The sequence below is a fragment of the Desmodus rotundus genome, chromosome 10 (genome assembly GCF_022682495.2).
Source record: "Desmodus rotundus isolate HL8 chromosome 10, HLdesRot8A.1, whole genome shotgun sequence".
Taxonomy (NCBI): Eukaryota; Metazoa; Chordata; class Mammalia; order Chiroptera; family Phyllostomidae; genus Desmodus; species Desmodus rotundus.
This window is the reverse complement of record NC_071396.1, coordinates 82,683,606-82,703,074: the sequence shown is the minus strand read 5'-3', so window position 1 is coordinate 82,703,074 and position 19,469 is coordinate 82,683,606. Positions and strand designations below refer to the sequence as shown.

The window sequence follows — 19,469 nt, the reverse complement described above, 5'->3', positions numbered from 1 at the left end:
TCTGATAAATGGAGGGAGAAGAGACACTAGGAAGAGAAAGATGAATTTGGAGACCAATTGAAATTGTCTCTAGGAATGTAAGGTGGTTCAATGTTAGAAAGTTTAATTACAATATTTAACCCTTATAACAACTAAAATTTAAAACATGGCTTCCATAGGTTTTTTTTTAAAGCATGATAGCATACCTAGAAGACCTTGTAGGCTCCATCAAAAAACTACTTGACTTACTTAATAAGTGAATTTGACAAAATAGTGGGATACAAAGTCAATATTCAGAAGTCAATGGCATTTTTGTACACCAGCAATGAAATATCAGAAAGAGAGACAGAAAAAAATCCCATAGCAACAAGGAAAAAAAAATACATAGGAATAAATTTAACCCAGGAAGAAAAAGACTGTACTCAGAAAATATGGAACACTGAAGAAAGAAATTGAGACAAACTCAAATAAATGGAAGCATATACCATTCATGGATTGGAAGAATTAACATAATTAAAATGTCCATACTACCCAAAGCAATCTATAGATTCAATGCAATTCCTATTAAAATACCAACTATATATTTCACAGATCTAAAGCAAATACTTCAAAAATTTATATGGAACCAAAAAAGACCCCAAGTAGCCTCAGCAACTTGAGAAAGAAGAACAAAGTAGAAGAGATCACAATACCTGATATCAAACTATATTACAAGGCCACTGTAACCAAAACAGTCTAGTACTGTCATAAGAACAGACACATAGATCAATGGAACAGGATAGAGAGCCCAGAAATAAACCCATGTCTCTATGGTCAATTACTATTTGACAAAGGGGGCATGAGCATACAATGGAGTAAGAATAGCCTTTTCAACAAATGGTATGGGGAGATCTGTACTGGCACATGCAAACAAATGAAACTAGACCACCAACTTACACCATATACCTGAATAAACTCAAAATGGATAAAAACCTTAACCATAACCTCATAAAATTCCTAGAGAAAAACATAGGCAATAAAATTTCAGATATCCCAAGCAGTAATATTTTCATTGATACATCCTTTAGGGCAAGGGAAATAAAGGAAAAAAATTAAAAATGGGAGTACATAAAATTAAAAAGCTTCTGCACAGCTAAAGAAATCATGACCAAAATGAAAAAGGAATCAACTGTATGGGAGAACATATTTGCCAATGATACAATGGACAAGGGTTTAATCTCCAAAATATATAAAGAACCCATATGACTCAACAACAGGAAGACAAACAATCCAATTAAAAAATAGACAAAGGACTTGAATAGACACTTCTCCAAGGAGGACATATAAGTGGCCCATAGACATATAAAAAATGTTCAACATTACTAGCCATCAGAGAGATGCAAATTAAAACCACAATGAAATATCACCTCATACCTGTATGAATGGCTATCATCAATAAATCAACAAACAACAAGTACTAGCGAGGAGGTAGAGAAAAGGGAACCCTAGTGCACTGTTGGTGGGAATGCAGATTTGTGCAGCCACTGTGGAAAACACTATGGAATTTCTTTAAAAAAATAAGAATGGAACTGGTTTTTGACCCAGAAATTCCATTGCTGGGAATAGACCCTGAGAATACCTAACACCAATTCAGAAGAACTTACGCACCCTTATGTTCATAGCAGCACTATATACAAGATCCAAATACTGGAAACAGTCTAAGTGCCCATCAGTAGATGAATGGAATTAAAAACTGTGGTACATTTACACAATGGAATACTACACAGCAGAAAGAAAGAATAAATTCCTATCTTTTGTGACAGCATGGATGGAAATGGAGACTATTATGCTAAGTGAAATATAAGCCAGTTGGTGTAAGACAAATACCATATAATCTCACTTATGAGAGGAATCTAATGAACAAAATAAACTAATGGGCAAAACAGAACCAGAGACATGGAAACATGGAACAGACTGACAGCTGCCAAAAAAACTGGGGGGGCAGGGAGAGAATGGAGGAAAGAATGGGAAGGGATTAGTCAAAAAGCCTGTATGAGTGAGCATAGACATGGACAATAGTGTGGGGACTGACTGTGAGCAAGGGGTGGGCTGGGCAGAGGAGGGTAAAGGAGAAAAAACTGGGACCACTATAATAGAATAAAGAAGATAAAAAAGTAAAAAAGCTTGATATGCTATATCATATGCTTTTAATCAAAAGAATAAAATATAAACAAAATATGAAAGATGGTCATTAACTTGATAAAAATGATATATCATATAAAAATCTACCATTAAGCTTAGTGTGAAATGGAAAACACATTTTTATTACAATCAAGAGAAAGATCCCACTATTGTATTATTTATTTTCTGGATGTATAACCAAATACAAATATTGAAAGATATTCAAAATTATGACTATTCACAGGTCACAAATTTTTCTACATGGGAATTCCAAGAGATTAATTAAAAAAATATTACAAATGGGACTTCTGGCCAAGATGGAAGCATAGGTAGATACACTGTGCCTCCTTGCACAACCAAAAGGAGAACAACAAATTTTAAAACAAAAAAGTAACCAGAACTAATGGAAAATCTAATTGTATGGAAGTCCGACAACCAAGGAGTTAAAGAAGAAACATTCATCCAGACCTGTAGGAGGGGCGGAGATGGGCAGCCAGGTAGAGAGAACTCATAGCAAGGCAGTGGCTGGAAGAGTGGGCAAGCAAGGTGCCAGCTGGTAGAGGGGGTGGTCCCATATTAGTGTGCAGATAAACGGGGAGGAACAACTGGGGAGCAAGACACATTGCATAACCCAGGGTTCTAGTGTGGGAAAATAAAGCCTCAAAACCACTGACTGAAAACACCTATAGGGATTGAGGTGGCAGCGGGAGAAAGTCCCAGCCTCACACGAGAGTTCATTGGAGAGACCCACAGGGGCCTCGAGCATGCACAGCTCCACCCACTCGGGAATCAGCACCAGAGGGGCCCAGTTTGATTGTGGGTAGCAGAGGGAGTGACTGAAAGCTGGCAGAGAGCTGAACAAGTGGCATTTTTCCCTCTCGGACCCCTCCCCCACATACAGTGTCACTACGCATGGACCTGGGTTGCCCCGCCCTATTGAATACCTAAGGCTCTGCCTCTTACTATGCACTAGGCTCCTGAGACAAAAAAAAAAAAAAAAGGCCAAAATGAAAGAATAGATCAAAGCTCCAGAAAAAATACAACTAAACAACGAAGAGATAGCTACCCTATCAGATGCACAGTTCAAAACACTGGTAATCACGGTGCTCACAGAATTGGTTGAGTGTGGTCACAAAATAGAGGAAAAAGTGAGGGCTATGAAAAGTGAAATAAAGGAAAATGTACAGGGAACCAACAGTGAAGGAAAGGAAACTGGGACTCAAATCAATGATTTGGAGCAGAAGGAAGAAATAAACATTCAACCAGAACAGAACAGAAGAAACAAGAATTCAAAAAAATGAGGAGAGGCTGAAGAACTTCCAGGACAACTTTAAATGTTCCAACATCTGAATCATAGGGGTGCCAGAAGGAGAAGAGGAAGAGCAAGAAATGAAAAACTTATTTGAAAAAATAAAGAAGGAAAATTTACCCAATCTGGTGAAGGAAATAGACTTCCAGGAAGTCCAGGAAGCCCAGAGAGTCCCAAAGAAATTGGACCCAAGGAGGAATACACCAAGGCACATCGTAATTACGTTAGCCAAGATTAAAGATAAGGAGAGAATCTTAAAAGCAGCAAGAAGAAAGGAGGTAGTTAACTGCAAAGGAGTTCCCAGGAGACTATCAGCTGGTTTCTTAAAAGAAACCTTGCAGGCAAGAAGGGGCTGGAAAGAAGTGTTTGAAGTCATGAAAGGCAAGGACCTACATCCAAGATAACTATCCAGCAAAGGCATCATTTAGAATGGAAGGTGCTGATAAAGTGCTTCCCAGATAAGGTAAAGTTAAAAAAGTTCATCATCACCAGGCCCTTATTATATGAAATGTTGAAGGGACTTATCTAAACAATGGAAGAAGATCAAAAATATGAACAGTAAAATGACAACAAACTCACAACTATCAACAACTGAACCTAAAAAAGAAGCCAAAAACAAAAACAAACTAAGCAAACAACTAGAATAGGAACGTAATCACAGAAATGGGGATCACATGGAGAGTTATTAGTGGGGAAGGGGAGGGGGGAGAAGGCGGAAAAAGGTACAGGGAATAAGAAGCATAACTAGTAGGTACAAAATAGACAGGGGGAGGTTAAGAATGATATAGGGAATGGAGAAGCCAAAAAGCTTATATGTACCACCCATGCACATGAGCTAGGGGTGGGGAGGGGAATCCTGGAGGGAACAGGGGTACCAGGCAGAAGGGGATAAATGGGAGAAAAAATGGGACAACTGTAATAGCATGATGAATAAAATATACTAAAAAAAAGAAATTGCAAAGTGAAGGAAATCACTTAGGAGCGCAGGAAGAAAAAGACATGAGATTATCTGAATGGACAATTTGCATACTTACATTTGTTTGGGAAAGGGAAAGAAAAGTCAGCAAAACAGCAAGAAAAAAGTCCTTCAAAGGAGTGGTAGAACCAGTTTGGACCAAGGTAATTTAGATCAAAGGAAGAACGTTGAGATGAACAGGTTCCAAAACAGTCCTGAAGACAGGAGGAAAATAAAAAGAGTGCAACACTCTCCTGATTTCTTCCCCCACAATCCGGCTTTTACTGTTTCTCTTTAGACAAATTCTTCTCTAGCACTCATTCGATGCACAGTTTCTTGTAGGCATGGCCCTGCATCTACACCCCTCTCCCCTGTGTGTAGTCTCTCATTGGTCTCATGCAAGAACAAACTGCAAGTAGATCTACCCAGTCCAGGCTCTTTTTATTCTGAACTCCGGACCTCCACATCCAAATGACTGCCTGAAATCTCTTAAAAGTTTCAAATACACCTCAAATCCAACATGCCGAATTTATGTTCTCAGAAAGGGTTCTTTCCCTTGGACCAGGCAATAAGACTACCCATCTATCTAGTTGTGTAACACAGAAACTCAAGGGATATTGTCTATACATTTTTTCCCTTACCCTTACATTTCCAATCCAGCACTAAGTTTTATTAATTTTACATCTGAAACATCTCTCTCAGATTAATTTCCTTTCCTCCATCTGACAATCACTGTCTTTGCCAAGTGATTTTTGTCCCTCACCTGGATTGCTACTGTTAACTTCCTAAAAGACCTGCATCTGTTCTGGCCTGTCTCTAATCTGCCAACTACACTAGTGCTAGAAAAGGTATTTCCAAGAGCAAACCTAAGCATATCATCTCCTTAAAGATACTTTCATTGCCTTTTAGACAAAAAAGGGAACAAAAATCAGGGTCCTTGTACATCTTTTTTGCCATTATCATAGTTGCAAGTTTACATGTATATTGTGTCACTGTCACGCTCTGTCCTCACCACTAGAACGTGATGTCCATGAGAGTAAGAACCATATTTTTTAAAAATCAAAATTGTACTCCTGACACCTAGCACATGATAGTGTCAATAAATATTTTTGAATTAATAAAAAAAGAAATGAAAGCAACATGGAGTTTCAAGAAGGAAAGGTGTCATCTAAGAGGATGAAGCCGCAAATTTTGAAAATGGATGATGATTAGTGAATTCCACAGACACCTAGAATAATGTGAAAGTGGGTATTGACAAGAGTATCCAAAGAGAAAGACCATGGAGTTTGCTCTAGAGAGGAAAAAAAATGAGGACTAGATCCCCTAAGTGATTAATTCTGAAGAAATGCAGGATATAAATGTCTGGGAGTCTGAATGACATCAGAGACATGTGTGTTAGAAGCAAAAGAATGTGATTTCTGGAAGCAGAGCTGATTGTTGTCCCAAAATGTTTGTGTTATGATTTAAATGTTAGAAGTGGGTCAGTTTCTCAAGGCTTAGGGTGTGGCCATAGGAACTGTCATTTATGATGGTATGATTTGTACTGTAGATATTATGAACAGGCTTCCTGAGAAGTTAAAGCTTTTTAAAGTTGGGGAATATGTCTTCTTCCCTGTGCTTCCTTGGCATTGCTTTGGACCCTTTATACACCCAATAAATATTTTAAGTCCTATTGAATCAAAGGCCCAGTTTCCAGAATTTCTGCCACCTTAGATCTTATAGCATGTCTCTAGTCTCCGTGTCCACAGAAACTCTCTTTCATCTCAACTTTTGAAAAATAATTAGTATTAGTTGCATTCAGTTCCTCATCACTTGATCTCAAACAGTGATTTATTTTTTATTTTTTTATTATTGAGGATTTTAAGAATAAAGTTGTGGTTGTCATCAGTGAGTAGTATATATATCTTTCAGCAATTATGACAGAGTTGTAACAAGAAACCTGGCAACAGGTTTGTAAGACATGTTTCTGGTTCTTGGGAGGGTTTTCCAGCACAAGCAACTGCAAACATCATCAAAATTCCGTGATATCATCAAGCTGGTGCTACGAAGTGCTGATGACTAACTTGTGGAACCGCACATGCAAGTGGTCAGGCGTGTATATTATGTGTCATAGAATGGTGGACTTAGAGTCAGGGAGAAGAACACCCAATACAATCTGCATATATTCAGGGATATTGATTGAGAAATATAAGAGAAATGCCCAATTCTAATAGGGATCTTGTATCAATATTATATCATCAACTTTTATTTCAGACTGCAATCACATCAAAGAGTAACAACAGGAACTTAATAAAATTTGTCACCATCAAAAATACTTACTTACATTCAGAGATATTAAATTTGATGGTAATCAATGCTTTGCACAATAAAACATAATGTAAAACTATTTTTCACAGTATTCTTAAAATGTCAATTTTTAGGTCTTATTTACACTTACTAAGCCACATTTTACAGTGCGTGTCCCAGAAAGCTATATTACTGGTAAGTGCCCAAAGTGGATTGGATGTAATAAAGTTTGAAAATCTCTGACATAGAGGCTTAGTTAATAAGAGTTTATTCCTAAATTGTCTTGATTACTATATCACAACTATTACAAAATGAGCAAGGGCACCGTGGTCCTGGATGTATCGTATTATTTATTTAAGCTGTTTCTGCCAGTTTCTGATATTTTCAGCAATGGTGAACAATCTGGATATTTCTATTAATTTGGAGACATTGCTTGGCATAGAGGGAAAGGAACAAATTTTGGAGTCAGAGAAACAGTTTACATTCTGGATCTTCTACTGCATGGCCTTGGCTCAACCAATCACTGTCCCTGTGTTTCAGTTTTGTCATTTGAAAAATGGAGATAGTGTTATCTATGTGGAATCTACTGGCGTATTCAAGAGCAATGTGAAGTAGGTCTTAACAATGCTAATAATCTTATAAAAAGTTAGAATTTATTAATAGGCATGAGATAACACGGCAATACTTTTAAGTTTCTTCTGGGCTTCAAATGTCTTTCCCAAGTAGCTGTGGCCATTTTGGCCAATGATTATAACACCTTTAAACTCCTACTAAAGTCCAAGTGTGTCATCTATGTCATAGCCTGGAGGACACTCAAGTGTTGATATAAACCCAGAAATGATTTGTGTACATAATCAAAAATATCCAGTGAGAGTGAATATGTAAGTTTGAAGTTATATAATTAAAATTCTGTCAGAATATTACATTGAATGAAGATTATGAGACTATAAACTTTACACATGAAAATAAAACATGTCCTAATGAAAGTTTTAAGTAATTCAATGTACACTTTTACTTTTTGTAGTTTTTCAGTGTTTATTCAGTTAAATAAGGCAACGTAAAGAGAGGTTAATAACATGTACCAGATATATCTGGAATTCACTGTAAAAATTAGCTCAAGATGGTATTTTGGTTGATATTAAATAATAAAATAAGTACTTATAATGCATTAAATTCTGCCCCTCCCCATGGACTACCTCTTAAGAAGTCAGACACTTTAATTAACTAATAATTAAATAATAAAGATGATATTTCATCAAACTCCACAAGCTAGGCATACCCAAGTATATTTCAATAAATACCCTTTATTTCTGGAAAAAGTACCCATCACTATTGGAAGCCCCAAATGGAAGAAAGAAAGAAAAGAAAGACTCCCTGTGAATGACTTTATTTACACCTCTGCATTTCAGCATGCTACAGAACATCACAGTTTTATGTAGGCTACAGAGTGAAAATAATGTGTATATTGTGGCTTGGAAAATATTGACGTCTTCTGCTATAACATAGAGCAAAATAGCCCTGGGTAAAATAATTCATTCCCTAGTCCTCTTTCACAAGTATTGGAAGTTGAATATTCTTTGATCTTGTAGGACTCTGAGAAATTTGAGTAATTGGGGGTAATAATCCTTAAAAGATTTTGTCATATATAGTTTTACTTTAGTGAAACTCATAATAACACTGAGTTTAGAAAAGAGAAGAACTATTCCTCTACCACGCAATGGTAAATTTACCTCTGGCTAAGAATGCGTTGATTCAATTTACAGACATTTAAACAGGGAACACTATATAGCAAACCCATGTAAATGACATGTTATAAATACTACATCACTAAATTTTGAAGGTGGAAAAAATATATCACGGGATATAATATGGAATCTATAAATGGAGCATGTATAAGCCAAGAGTGCATTGACAAATCAAATCGGGAATGTAGAATTTATGCTAATGAGAAAATTCAGTTGGGAAGGGAGAGAATAAGGAAATGGGGTTGTCTAGGATAATTTCATTTGTGTTAACACAATATTGTCAACTTGGTTAAGAATTCCTGGCTGACCTTTCAAAATAGCATCAGAGAGTTGTTTAAAAAAGTACTAAACTCAATTCAAACTAATAGTACCCTATTACTTTAGGGAAAAATTCCAAGTTACCCCATTGAACATTTTAAATGTTCTAAAAACACTTTTTAAGATCCCATTAGGAAAATTCCCCCAACTTAACCATATAGCTCAGCTTAAGTAAATCATTTAAACTTAGGAGATGTAAAATGAAGAAGCTGAATATAAATATAAGCAATATCAAAATACAGTGCTGTTCCCATCCGCCTCCTTGGAAGGGCATTTATCACGGGTGAGGACGACCGTGTCAGTTGTTACTTGCCTCAGTGTGAGAAGTACACTTGGCAGGTTTTCCTTCTTTAAGTCAGAGCCACAGCAGTAAAGGGAAAAATGAGTGTGATATCCTGCAACCTCACAGTAGGCAAAGCAGTTGATATTGCACCTACACTAGAAACAGACACTCCATAAAAATTTTAGCTGCAGCCCCATCTCAAGATACACCCCAAGACAATCCCAGTTTGCCCCAAAGGATCTCACCCCGTTGCCACTCTCCTATGCAATATCCCTTCTAGAAAACATTTTCCAATTTGAGGTTTGTTTTACCTAGTGTGGTCACTAAACTAGGAGTGCTTGGTGCCTGGTGGACTTCACTATGTAACTAGATTCCTTTTCTCTAATGGTTAACTCTGGTCTGAATATGTGGTTGGATTTTTATTTATAATATCTGTGAAATGGACAGGGTACTGGGCACAAATTTCAAATCTGTCCCACATACATGAATACATATGGCATGTTTAGTTCTTTTTAAATGTTGCCTGAGCTATGTGGCAAGTGAAAAAAGAGCAAGAGAATTATGTCAATTGTGATCAGAAGACCCATGCTTTTATATGACAGTTTTATTTCTTCCACATGCTAGAGATGCACTACAGGCCACACAGAAGTGAAGAAAACCCTGAATCAAGTTTTAGTTCCCTGTCATGACTCCATTAGTATTAACATAACAAAAAAGTTGACCAATGCCACGGACAGCTCTTGCCCAGCAGCACTGTTTTCACCTATTTTTCTCACTGTGGTTTCGCACCTTGCTCCACAGCTACCGTAGCACCGGGTTGTGCATCAAAAATGACATTGTCAGGTCTTTGGTGGTGGGAATTGAACCTCAGTCACAACCGTTGAGAAAAAGCGTGCTGGGATCCTGGCTACTTAGTATATTGCACTGTACTGTACTTGGTGGTTCGACTTCGGGCTGTGCTAGGGGAGGCGGACCCAAGGGTCTGGCTGAAGTGATGGTCAGAGGAGCTCCTCATGTGGCCAATGGTGGCTGTCCTCCCCATGCTGCTGCTCAGGCCCCCGCCTCCTTCCAGACTACTCAGCCCCATGCCACCACCACTAATTCCAGCTTCACTGCCAATGAAGCCACTGCTGACTGTGCCACTGCCTCCAATTATCCTGGCTGGGCCACTAATTCCAGTTACACCAGAGCCAGAGACAACTCTCTCTGTCACAATCACGTTGTGGGCATTGGATAAGTCGGGGTGCATACCCAAAGTGCCCATCATGCCAGAAGTGGGTCGGATTACTCTTTCTGTCACTACCACGTTTGAAGACTCTCTAGGATCAGGGATGGTCAAAGTGGTGGGTAGGCTTGAACCTGGTGCTACTACTCTTTCTGTCACTATAACGTTGGAGCCATCTCTCAAGTCAGTCATCTCTAACATTCCATGCAAATCGGCACCAGAGATCGGGCCGACTACCCTCTCTGTTACCATCATGTTTGAGGTGTGTCTGTTATCATGGACGTGGACAGAGGGCTTCAGGGTGCCAGAGGTGGTGTAAGACTCGGTCACCGTGACATTCCCATAGCCCAGAGGATCAGGAATAGGCATAGGATGCTGTACACCAGGTCCTGAGGGGTAGGTGCTCTCAGAAATGACTGTGGTAGTGCCATAGCATGGGGAGATGGGAGGGGGCCCACTAGCAAGGGGCTCTGTTTCCTGTGGAGGGTAAATGGGTCCAGTGCTCTCAGGTGGCCACGAGGGATCAAGGTCTGGATATGGTTCAACATTTTTTCCCAGGGTGATATCTGCCAACTTCTTAAATTTAGGCCCCAGAGTATCCAAGAAGCTGTCATCCAAGTCTTCTCCAATGAAGCTACAACAACCCACAGAGCCAGCGGGGGAACCTACCCCTTCATTATCATATATGAGCAAACAGTCATTGGATGGGCGTCCTTCTTCTTCATCTGCATAGGCGTATGCTTTCTAAGTTGGCAGAGGAGAGAAAAGGAAGTCATGAACACATATTTAACAGTAATGGAAGTCCTTATCATTAATTTTTTTACATGACATTACCAAAGGAAAAAAGAAAATTCTAACAGCTACTAGAGATGCTCTAAAAATCATATAATAAAATGAAATAATATGCTGAGAAATTATTTCAACTATCATTCCAATAACATTTTGAATTTTAAGATTTATTTAAATAGACTTTGTATTAGTGTGCAATGGACACAAAAGCACATAAAGAAATAGCATGAAATACTTTGCGACCAAGTTAGAGGGAGGTAATTAAAAATGCTGAATTTGAAGTTCACCAAATTGTGTATTTTTTGGGTTTATTTATAAATGTAGCTGGTTTGAATTCATTCAGGATTGTGCTTTCCTTTCCTCATTGAGCGATTATGGTGAATCTGTGAAATTTATTTCAATGTGGCTCTTTCAGCAAAACAGCAGAAAAATTTAACTCTGGATCTATACAATTTTTGGATTTAGAACTGAAGGTGAGCAATGACGACTTTTAAAACTAGATCTCCTTCAATTCAAAGTAAAACCCACAGACATGTGTACTTTTAGTTCATCTTTGGTGTTCGTGATAATGGACTGCAAACTTTCAGGCTGAGTATCAGAAATGCATTTATTGGAAAACCAACTCGTGGAGCCATTTCATTCACAAGTAGTTTCTGAGTCCTTACTATTTGCAATACACTCTGTTAGGAACTTGGCCATGAAGTAATGAACAGAACTAGATAAAGTCCTTTTCTGGCAGGGCTTACAGCTGAGCAGGATGAGGCAGACAACACAGAAACATGTTTGTCAGGAGGTGGTGAGTGCTGGGTAGAGGGACAGACAGTGATGGGGGTTGCTCTTTCCGGTACAATGGTCAGGCATGGCATCCCCCAAAGTGATGTTTGATCGGAGATTTGAATCACACGATGGCAAGTAAAGCAGAGAGAATGATCTGGGCAGAAAGAGCTATAAGTGCAGAAGTTGGGAGGCCAAATTGTACTTTTCATGAAAATATATTAATTTTTTGGGACCTGGATAGGTAACATTCTTATGGATTTCAGGAACAGAGCTCTTATTATTATCCACTGGGATTTGAAAGGCTTTTACTAGTATCTTATTTCAAAATATCAGCCACCATCTAGACACTTAGGAGAGTTCATGAAGGCATTTTCAGCCAGGATGTAGAAGGGCATATGTGTATCAAAAAGTAAATTCCTTAAAGCTTTAGTATCACATGGCATGTAACCACAGGCAATTCTGTCTCTACCTGAGGATGGCAAAATTGATTCTTACAGGTTCTTATACTGTTCTGGAATTGTACTACAGGTCTTGAACACACTCTTATAGAATGTTTATTTTGTGCATTGTACTGAACTAGGTAATAGCAACATAATATGGAGAACATTTATTTAAGGCACCAAAAAGTGTGGTAGCATATAAACTTACAGGTTTTAGCAATGGTATTTTCTATAAAAGGTATAAACCAAGTATATATGGTCCCTGGCATACATTGGCTCAACTTAACAATATTTTAATGTATGATGGTGTAAAAGTGATGAGCATTCAGTGGATATGGGCTAGGCCAAGCTAGAATATTTGATAGGTTAGGTGTATTCAATGTATTTTCAATTTAAACCTTTTCAACTTATGAGGGGCTTTAGGGGACATAATACCACTGCAAGTTGAGGAGAATGTGTATTACAGAAATACTGACAAGGAAACACCATCCTATTTTCAATGAAACAGTTAACAATAAAACTTCAGAGGCAGTGATATTTGAATGGGTTTTTGGAGGTGGGTAGGGGTTTATGAGAGTGATGACCAGATGAAAGCATTCCAGTACAGGCGCAGCATAAGCAAAGACATGGAGGGCAACAGACTGGTGTGACTAAGGCAAGGCACTTGGCAAGTGCAATTAATAGTAAGGGGAAATTGGGGATCAGAGGGCAGGGGTCAATATGTGAATACGCTTATTTGCCATGTTGGACCTCATGCCATACAGAAACCATTGGCTGTTTTTAAGTGGGGAGTGACAGGCCTCAGTCCGAGTCTTAGCTGTATTATTTAGCAGCACTATGCATCTCCAGCCATAAAGACTCGAGGCTGGAAGCCCAGCTAGGAGATGCCTGCCAAAGCCCCGCAGGGAAAGTGTGGGAGCCTGGGGCACAGCAGTGGGTCTGGGATGGACAGGAAGGCGTGGGGGCTGGAGCCCTTACCTGACAGAAGTAACTTTCCATGAAGTTCATATTCAGACCTCCTTCTCTACATTCCCTCATAGAATTTCTTCTTAATGTTCCAGAATATTCTTGACATGTCTCATGTGCCCCTGATGTTTTAACTCCATCAGTTAGTTCAAATCCTCTCATTCTTTCTTCTTCTCCCATGTCTTGCATTTCTCTACCATAATACTCATTTGTGTAAACCCCTGAAAATGTAAATCAAATTAAATTTACTTCATGTAGGGTATTATAGACTGAACATCAGTCTATAACTTACTTCAATGTATGGTTCCTTCATTTAAATATGCATTTATAAGAAAGGAAAAAATGAAGGTGAAATTTAAATGCAAGAATAATAAATGTGATATTGAGTTCAAAATACCATTGTTAACTAATCTGTTAATTACCTTGTTAATTATTCTTTGGTAGGTATAAGTTGTACTAGAAGAGGGCTTACAAAAAGCATAGAGGTAATGAAAACCTATGCTTTAGAGATTATTTTATTTATTCATTTTTTATTTATTTTTAAGTAAAATATTTTTTCAAGTTCTGTTTACCTTCAATATTATTTTGTATTAGTTACAGACTTCCTACATGTTGATTAGACCATCCTATACTTTAGTGTTTCCCCTAAAATTTCCAGTATCTAGCAGGCACCACACATAGTTATTGCAATATTTTAAATTTAAAGCAACAAAACTTGGGGGATTATCCTAAATTCTTGTAGTTAAATAGTATGATAATACCCCAATGTACTCAAAATACAGAGCCTCCAGTGAAGGCCCTGAACAATGGCTTTCAGAGAAGCAGCCATGGCCACGGCCAGGGGAAAGGTTTGCATGGGATCTTGACTGTGCAGTGGGATGTGAGGGGCGAGTAGGAGTCTGCTACAGTATTCTGGGTACGTGAGATAAAGCAACAGCCTGGACTACAGAAGTGCCTTGGACAGGGACACATTGACATGGGAAAGGTGTCCTATGGTTCAATATATTAAAAATCTTGATTTAAGGGTCAATGTGTTTTGACCCTTAATGTATTACTTTAATACATTATTAATTAATTAATTAATTAATTAATACTTTGGTGCCTCTCACTGTGCTTTCTTCAAGTTTGGGTAATGATTTGAGACTTAATGAGACAATAAAGGTATAAACATATGCTGGTAGATTTGACAAGTTTTGAGAGCTGATTGTATATCAATAAATAAGAAGACATAAGAGAATGAGTTGCTACTTCTGAGGAGGGGGGCATTGGTCTTATTAACAAAAATCGATTCATCAGGAGGAGAAATAGGTGTAAAGAGAGGCATGTCCACTTTTTAGTAAGGTCCAGTTCTACAAGTTACAAATGTGTTGTGCCTCTTACATTTCAAAGAGTTTAAAGAAGAAGGGTCATGATTACAAGCTTGTTGAAAACTGAGAGAAAAATAAGAGAATCAATAATATTTACTTACCTTGAAACAAGGAAAGATGGCATAACTCTTTTCAAAAGTATAAGAAGTTTTAAAACTTTAATGGTTCTTTTTTATGACAGGGGTAGTTGTTCACTTACTGTGAAAATCTAATTGTCCCCTGGTGTCTGCCTGTCAATTGGTCTAGACCCCTGTAAAGTAAGCTACACTGATAGTTTTACCCACCTGCAGGGAGAGACTCGACCGCATGCCCACAACCTCAGATGAGAGCTTTGAAAGATTTTAATAGTGTTTCATCCACTTACTTTCATTTTCATAACATGGACAACCCTCTTCAGGTCACGATTTATGGAGACACCGAGAACGGTTGCGGTATTTAATTCTGTCATGAGAGCAGCGGAAGTGAGAGTGATTTTGAACCATCCATGAATTGTGGAGGTAGATTCCAGTCTCAGGAAATGAGCACAGATCTATTTTAATGGTGTTGCACTTTAGTTCTAATCAGTGTTTGTGAGTGTAGATTTTAGTCTCAATAAATATGCACAGATTTATGTTAATTGGGTTGTACTTTAATTCTAATTCATATTTTTGGGGTAAATAAGATTTACTCTATTGAACAACAACAACAACAACAGAAACCACAACCGATATTGACTTGTGGTTACAATTTAGTTATTCTTTCCTATTTATAGACATCCTAATTAGGTCATCATCTCCTAAATGTTCTCTGAGGACTGAGAATGATTTTAAAAATTTAACCTATAAGCATATTACTTACTATAGGGTTTTCCTTATCATTTATTTTGCAACCAGTCATTTAAAAAAGAATAATAAACATGTTCCTGGTGAAAGGACACAAGGACAAAGCCAAATGGAGATAGGATCCAGGGTGGGAGGTGGGGATGTGTGTGGTGAGGGGGAGTGGGTGGGGTGAAATGGAGACAACTGTTCTTGAACACCAATAAAAAAATAAAATAAAAAGGAATAATAAGGACACTTTTAAGATAAATAAAATAATTGAAGAACAGTGAAGTATGCTAAAAGAGAACAAAATTCCATCTGAGTCATTTGAGTTATTAAAATTAAAAAAAATAAAATTCTACCTGAAGTGTCAATACATTCAATCACATTTGCATTATCCAGTGGTATTTGTGTCAAATCCTGAAAAACAAGAAACAACATTTTCTCATTTGTAGTGGCTTGTTTGTCTATAATTACACATTGGGTTAGTTGTCAAACTAACTCAGATTTCCTGAACAAATACTACTTAGAAACCTTCTGAAATCCATGTAAAACAAGAACCTCATTCAGAAAGCCTCCCCCGATTACTTCCACCTAATTTTGATGCATCTCTGACTCCTCTCCATCTTCCCCACTGGCTAGCCCAGAGCAGAGAATGGCATGCACTGGAGGTGATCACCACATCGGGTTTCATGCGCACAAGGCTGGGTTCAGGTGACCACCATAGGCCCTTTCTTACAGAAGCACTCACCATCAGCTGAGGCTGGGGTCCTTCTACTGCCCATGAATGAATCGCTCCATCTGAACACTCAGGAACAGGCTCAAAGCCAGCTCCCCCACCGGGTGCCCCTCCGCAATCACAGCAGATCAGCAAAAGTGGGACCACTGGTGAGGAGAGGATGGGAATATTGAAATTAGCAGTGGGGCCATATTAAAACAAAATGACTTGCTTTTTGTGATTAAATTTGAACCCCTAATATAACCCAATTTGGTCCTAAATTATTATGAAGGTGTCAGAAAATAAACTGAGTAATGGTGAGGTATCAAAATCAATGCGAGTTTCAGTATACTAGATTACAATTAATTTTCGTTTGTTATACGGGATTCAGATTGCAAATAGTGTGATACTATTGAGACAGATGCGTCTTCCCCCCCGTCATTACTCAGGAAAATAGTAAAGGAGAGGAAAAGAGAGCTGGGAAGGCCAGTCCAGAGGGTTGATTTTTTGTGTTTCCTCTTCCCTGTCTTTAATTTGTCCCTTCATACATGCCTGATCTTTTATTTCAACAGTAACACCTTCTTCATGCTTTCAGCCATTATCCTCTGTGAGGCTAATACTTGCCCCTAGACAGACACCTTTTCTTGAACTTACTCATGCAGAGATGAAGAACATTACACTGCTTAACAATGTCTTTTTCTATTAAGCAAGGATTTTTCTTACCTACAGAAGTTTCTATTCCAGGGAATTTTACATGATATGATCTTAAATAGTGATTTGGAATGAATAGGTGTATGAAGGAAAGGATGTGTAGATTTTTTAAAGAGTGAGGAAGGAGGGAAAGAAGAAAGCAAGGTAAGCAGGGAGGAACGCGGTAAGGAGAGTAATAAGACAGGGGGAAATGCTGGACAAGCCTGGTTTCCTGAGAAGAAGAGAAAGTGTCTGCACCCTTCTTGGTACCTGCCTGTCACTACCCCCCCCCACCTGGAGGACAATGTGTTGTACCCAAATGTATTCACAGGGATCAGCCTGCAGTCAGATTGTAATGCTCAGAAAAGAGGGCAGCGCTGATTAAAGTTGATGGTAGAAAGGTGACTACAGTCAGCTCTGGGGTGCCCACTGACAGCTGAGCTCCTGGCTGCTGGGCCCCCTCCAGGCTCCCTGCTCACAGGACCCCTCCTGTAGGAGCAGAGGCTGCCCTGACACTCCCAGCAGGGCCTGCAGATTCATCTGCTGGGATACAGACATTTGTGCTTTAAATGAAAAAGCATCTCACAAATCATCTTTCATTGCAGACGGTAAGATGAAAGCACCACCCACAGCATCACGTGATAACCCTTCTGAGACAGAAGAGGCCTCAGCAGCTCTTTCTAGGCGGGAACCTGGGCTGGGCCTGGTGAAGGGAGTGAAGAACCCACCGAGCTCTCTGCCTCTCTGAGTTTTCTGTCTCTGAATTCTGACTCCTTTAGGGGGTTCTAATGCAGGTTCAATGACTTCAAACTGTTGACTCCCTTAAGCCAAAGGGAAAGCTGTTATTCTCTCCACCTGCCCTCCGCCCCAAATATTCTTATATACCAAACAGTTTTTAATGTTTTCTTGACCTGAGATTTGTATGGTGTGTCTCTGGATGAAAACATGGGGCACTTTGCCAGTATGATTTCTAATTGTCACTCTTTTGTATATTTTTGCTGTTTAAAATGTTCAAGGTTACTTCTGAGCCCTAAATATATACTATATTTAAAATGTGCATTTAAAATGATTTATCTATGGTGTTTGGGAAACTATATTTGTTGTATGTAAATTATTGTTAATGTATTTAATTCAATGGATTTTATCTTCTAGAAGGTATGACTATTAGTGATCATTTTTGTTAGTGTAATAAATAATATGCACATTTGTTTTCCTAAAGAGAGGTGGGGAGAGGGGGAGAGAGAAGGACGGAGGGAGAGAGAGAAAAGGAGAAAAAAAGGAGAAAAGTAATTCCTGGTGTTTTGCTTTCTTGAAAATACATCAGGCTTAGAGATAGCTTTGAATCTAGAGGTATTTGATTCTAAAGCCCAAATATTATTTATAAATCTTTTATTAAGTACACTACTCAAACATAGTCATCAATAGAAAGGGAAGTTCAAAGTTAACGTTTTTGTTTTTCTGCAGTAGAGGTAATCAGCACCTGGGTAAATTGTTATCTTGAAAAACATTTAAAGTTTTAAAATGTTGGTTAATAATTAATATGTCCAAGACAGGGAAATTTGGGAATCACATGTTCTTATATATTTTATGTTATATTCTGCAAATTCAGTAGCATTTTTATTGCCTTGGTTTATTTTGATAAGAATGTTGTCTTTTTTCTCCTCTAATAACCTTTTAGAATTATTAACTCTAACTCTTTTCCTCCTCTAATAGAAATTTTCATTTCCATTTCTTACAAACAAATAAGAATTAAATCCTAATACTTGACCTATTAGTTTCTTGTTTCTTGGACTTAATTTTCAGTTGTAGGAAAAGATCCTCCACGTTAAGTTGTGTTAATAGCATGTCCAAAGTCTTTGTGTTTCAGATGAATTCAATTTTCCTCATAATTTCAAAAGGGTTAAAGTTATTTAAAATCAGAGAAAATCCAGTTCACTAATAAACATAGTGTGAACTATCTTGTATTGCTGTTTATACACTAAAAGAAAATGAAGGCAGAAAAAATGTTTCAATGTGGACTGCTCTGATTTCATATTTTATATGTGTATGTTTTACTTAAATAATACCTGAGGTATCCTCTGTCACTACGATTTTATGATTCTATACTTGAAAAATGGCAATATTTACTTTAATACCAATGTGAGGACATCAACCTACTTACTTCAGAGCTCCCTTCTCCTTCCTCAGCGACTGTAGGGCCAGCTCATCTCCACTCTAATATCTACCGTCCTCCAAGGGAACGCTGAAGACCAGTTAGAGAGTCCCTTGGGTATTACACCCTAATGGCGAGATACTTCATGAGTTCCACTGTAGTGACTCTAAATATGATCTATCTCTAATGTTTCCTTGTGGGGTACTTCTTTCTCATCAACAAAGCCATGTTGTGTCATAATGGGCAACAAAGGTGAGGCTCAGCAAGTTAAGTAAGCTTTGAAAGACTCAGACAATTACATTTAGGAGCTGAAGTTTAACCCTACGTCTCTCTGCCTCCCTTCCAGTAAGTCTTAGCATAGCATGAAATCCCTTCAGGGTCTGGGGCCTGCCTATCTTTCCAGTCTCAGCTGTCCCCATGCAGTCTGGCTGGTCCTCTGCTTCTTCCTGTTGGAGTCCTTTACGTCAGTGACCAGCACTTCATTCTGTGGGCGGTTTGCCCATAGATTTT

At 38.3% G+C, this 19,469-nt stretch overlaps 1 protein-coding gene across 1 annotated transcript in view; it reads right to left on the bottom strand.

The window, feature by feature from the left end:
• Nucleotides 1-6,758: 6,758 nt before the first annotated feature.
• Nucleotides 6,759-19,469, bottom strand: part of LOC112322896 (desmoglein-1-like) — a 40,643-nt gene continuing 27,932 nt past the window's right edge. The window contains exons 12-15 of the mRNA XM_053913337.1: nucleotides 16,151-16,284; nucleotides 15,762-15,819; nucleotides 13,245-13,453; nucleotides 6,759-11,004 (exon numbers count right to left, since the gene is read on the bottom strand). Of these exons, the coding sequence (XP_053769312.1) occupies nucleotides 9,943-11,004; nucleotides 13,245-13,453; nucleotides 15,762-15,819; nucleotides 16,151-16,284 (1,463 nt within the window). The 3' untranslated portion in view covers nucleotides 6,759-9,942. The remainder of the gene's footprint in view (nucleotides 11,005-13,244; nucleotides 13,454-15,761; nucleotides 15,820-16,150; nucleotides 16,285-19,469) is intronic.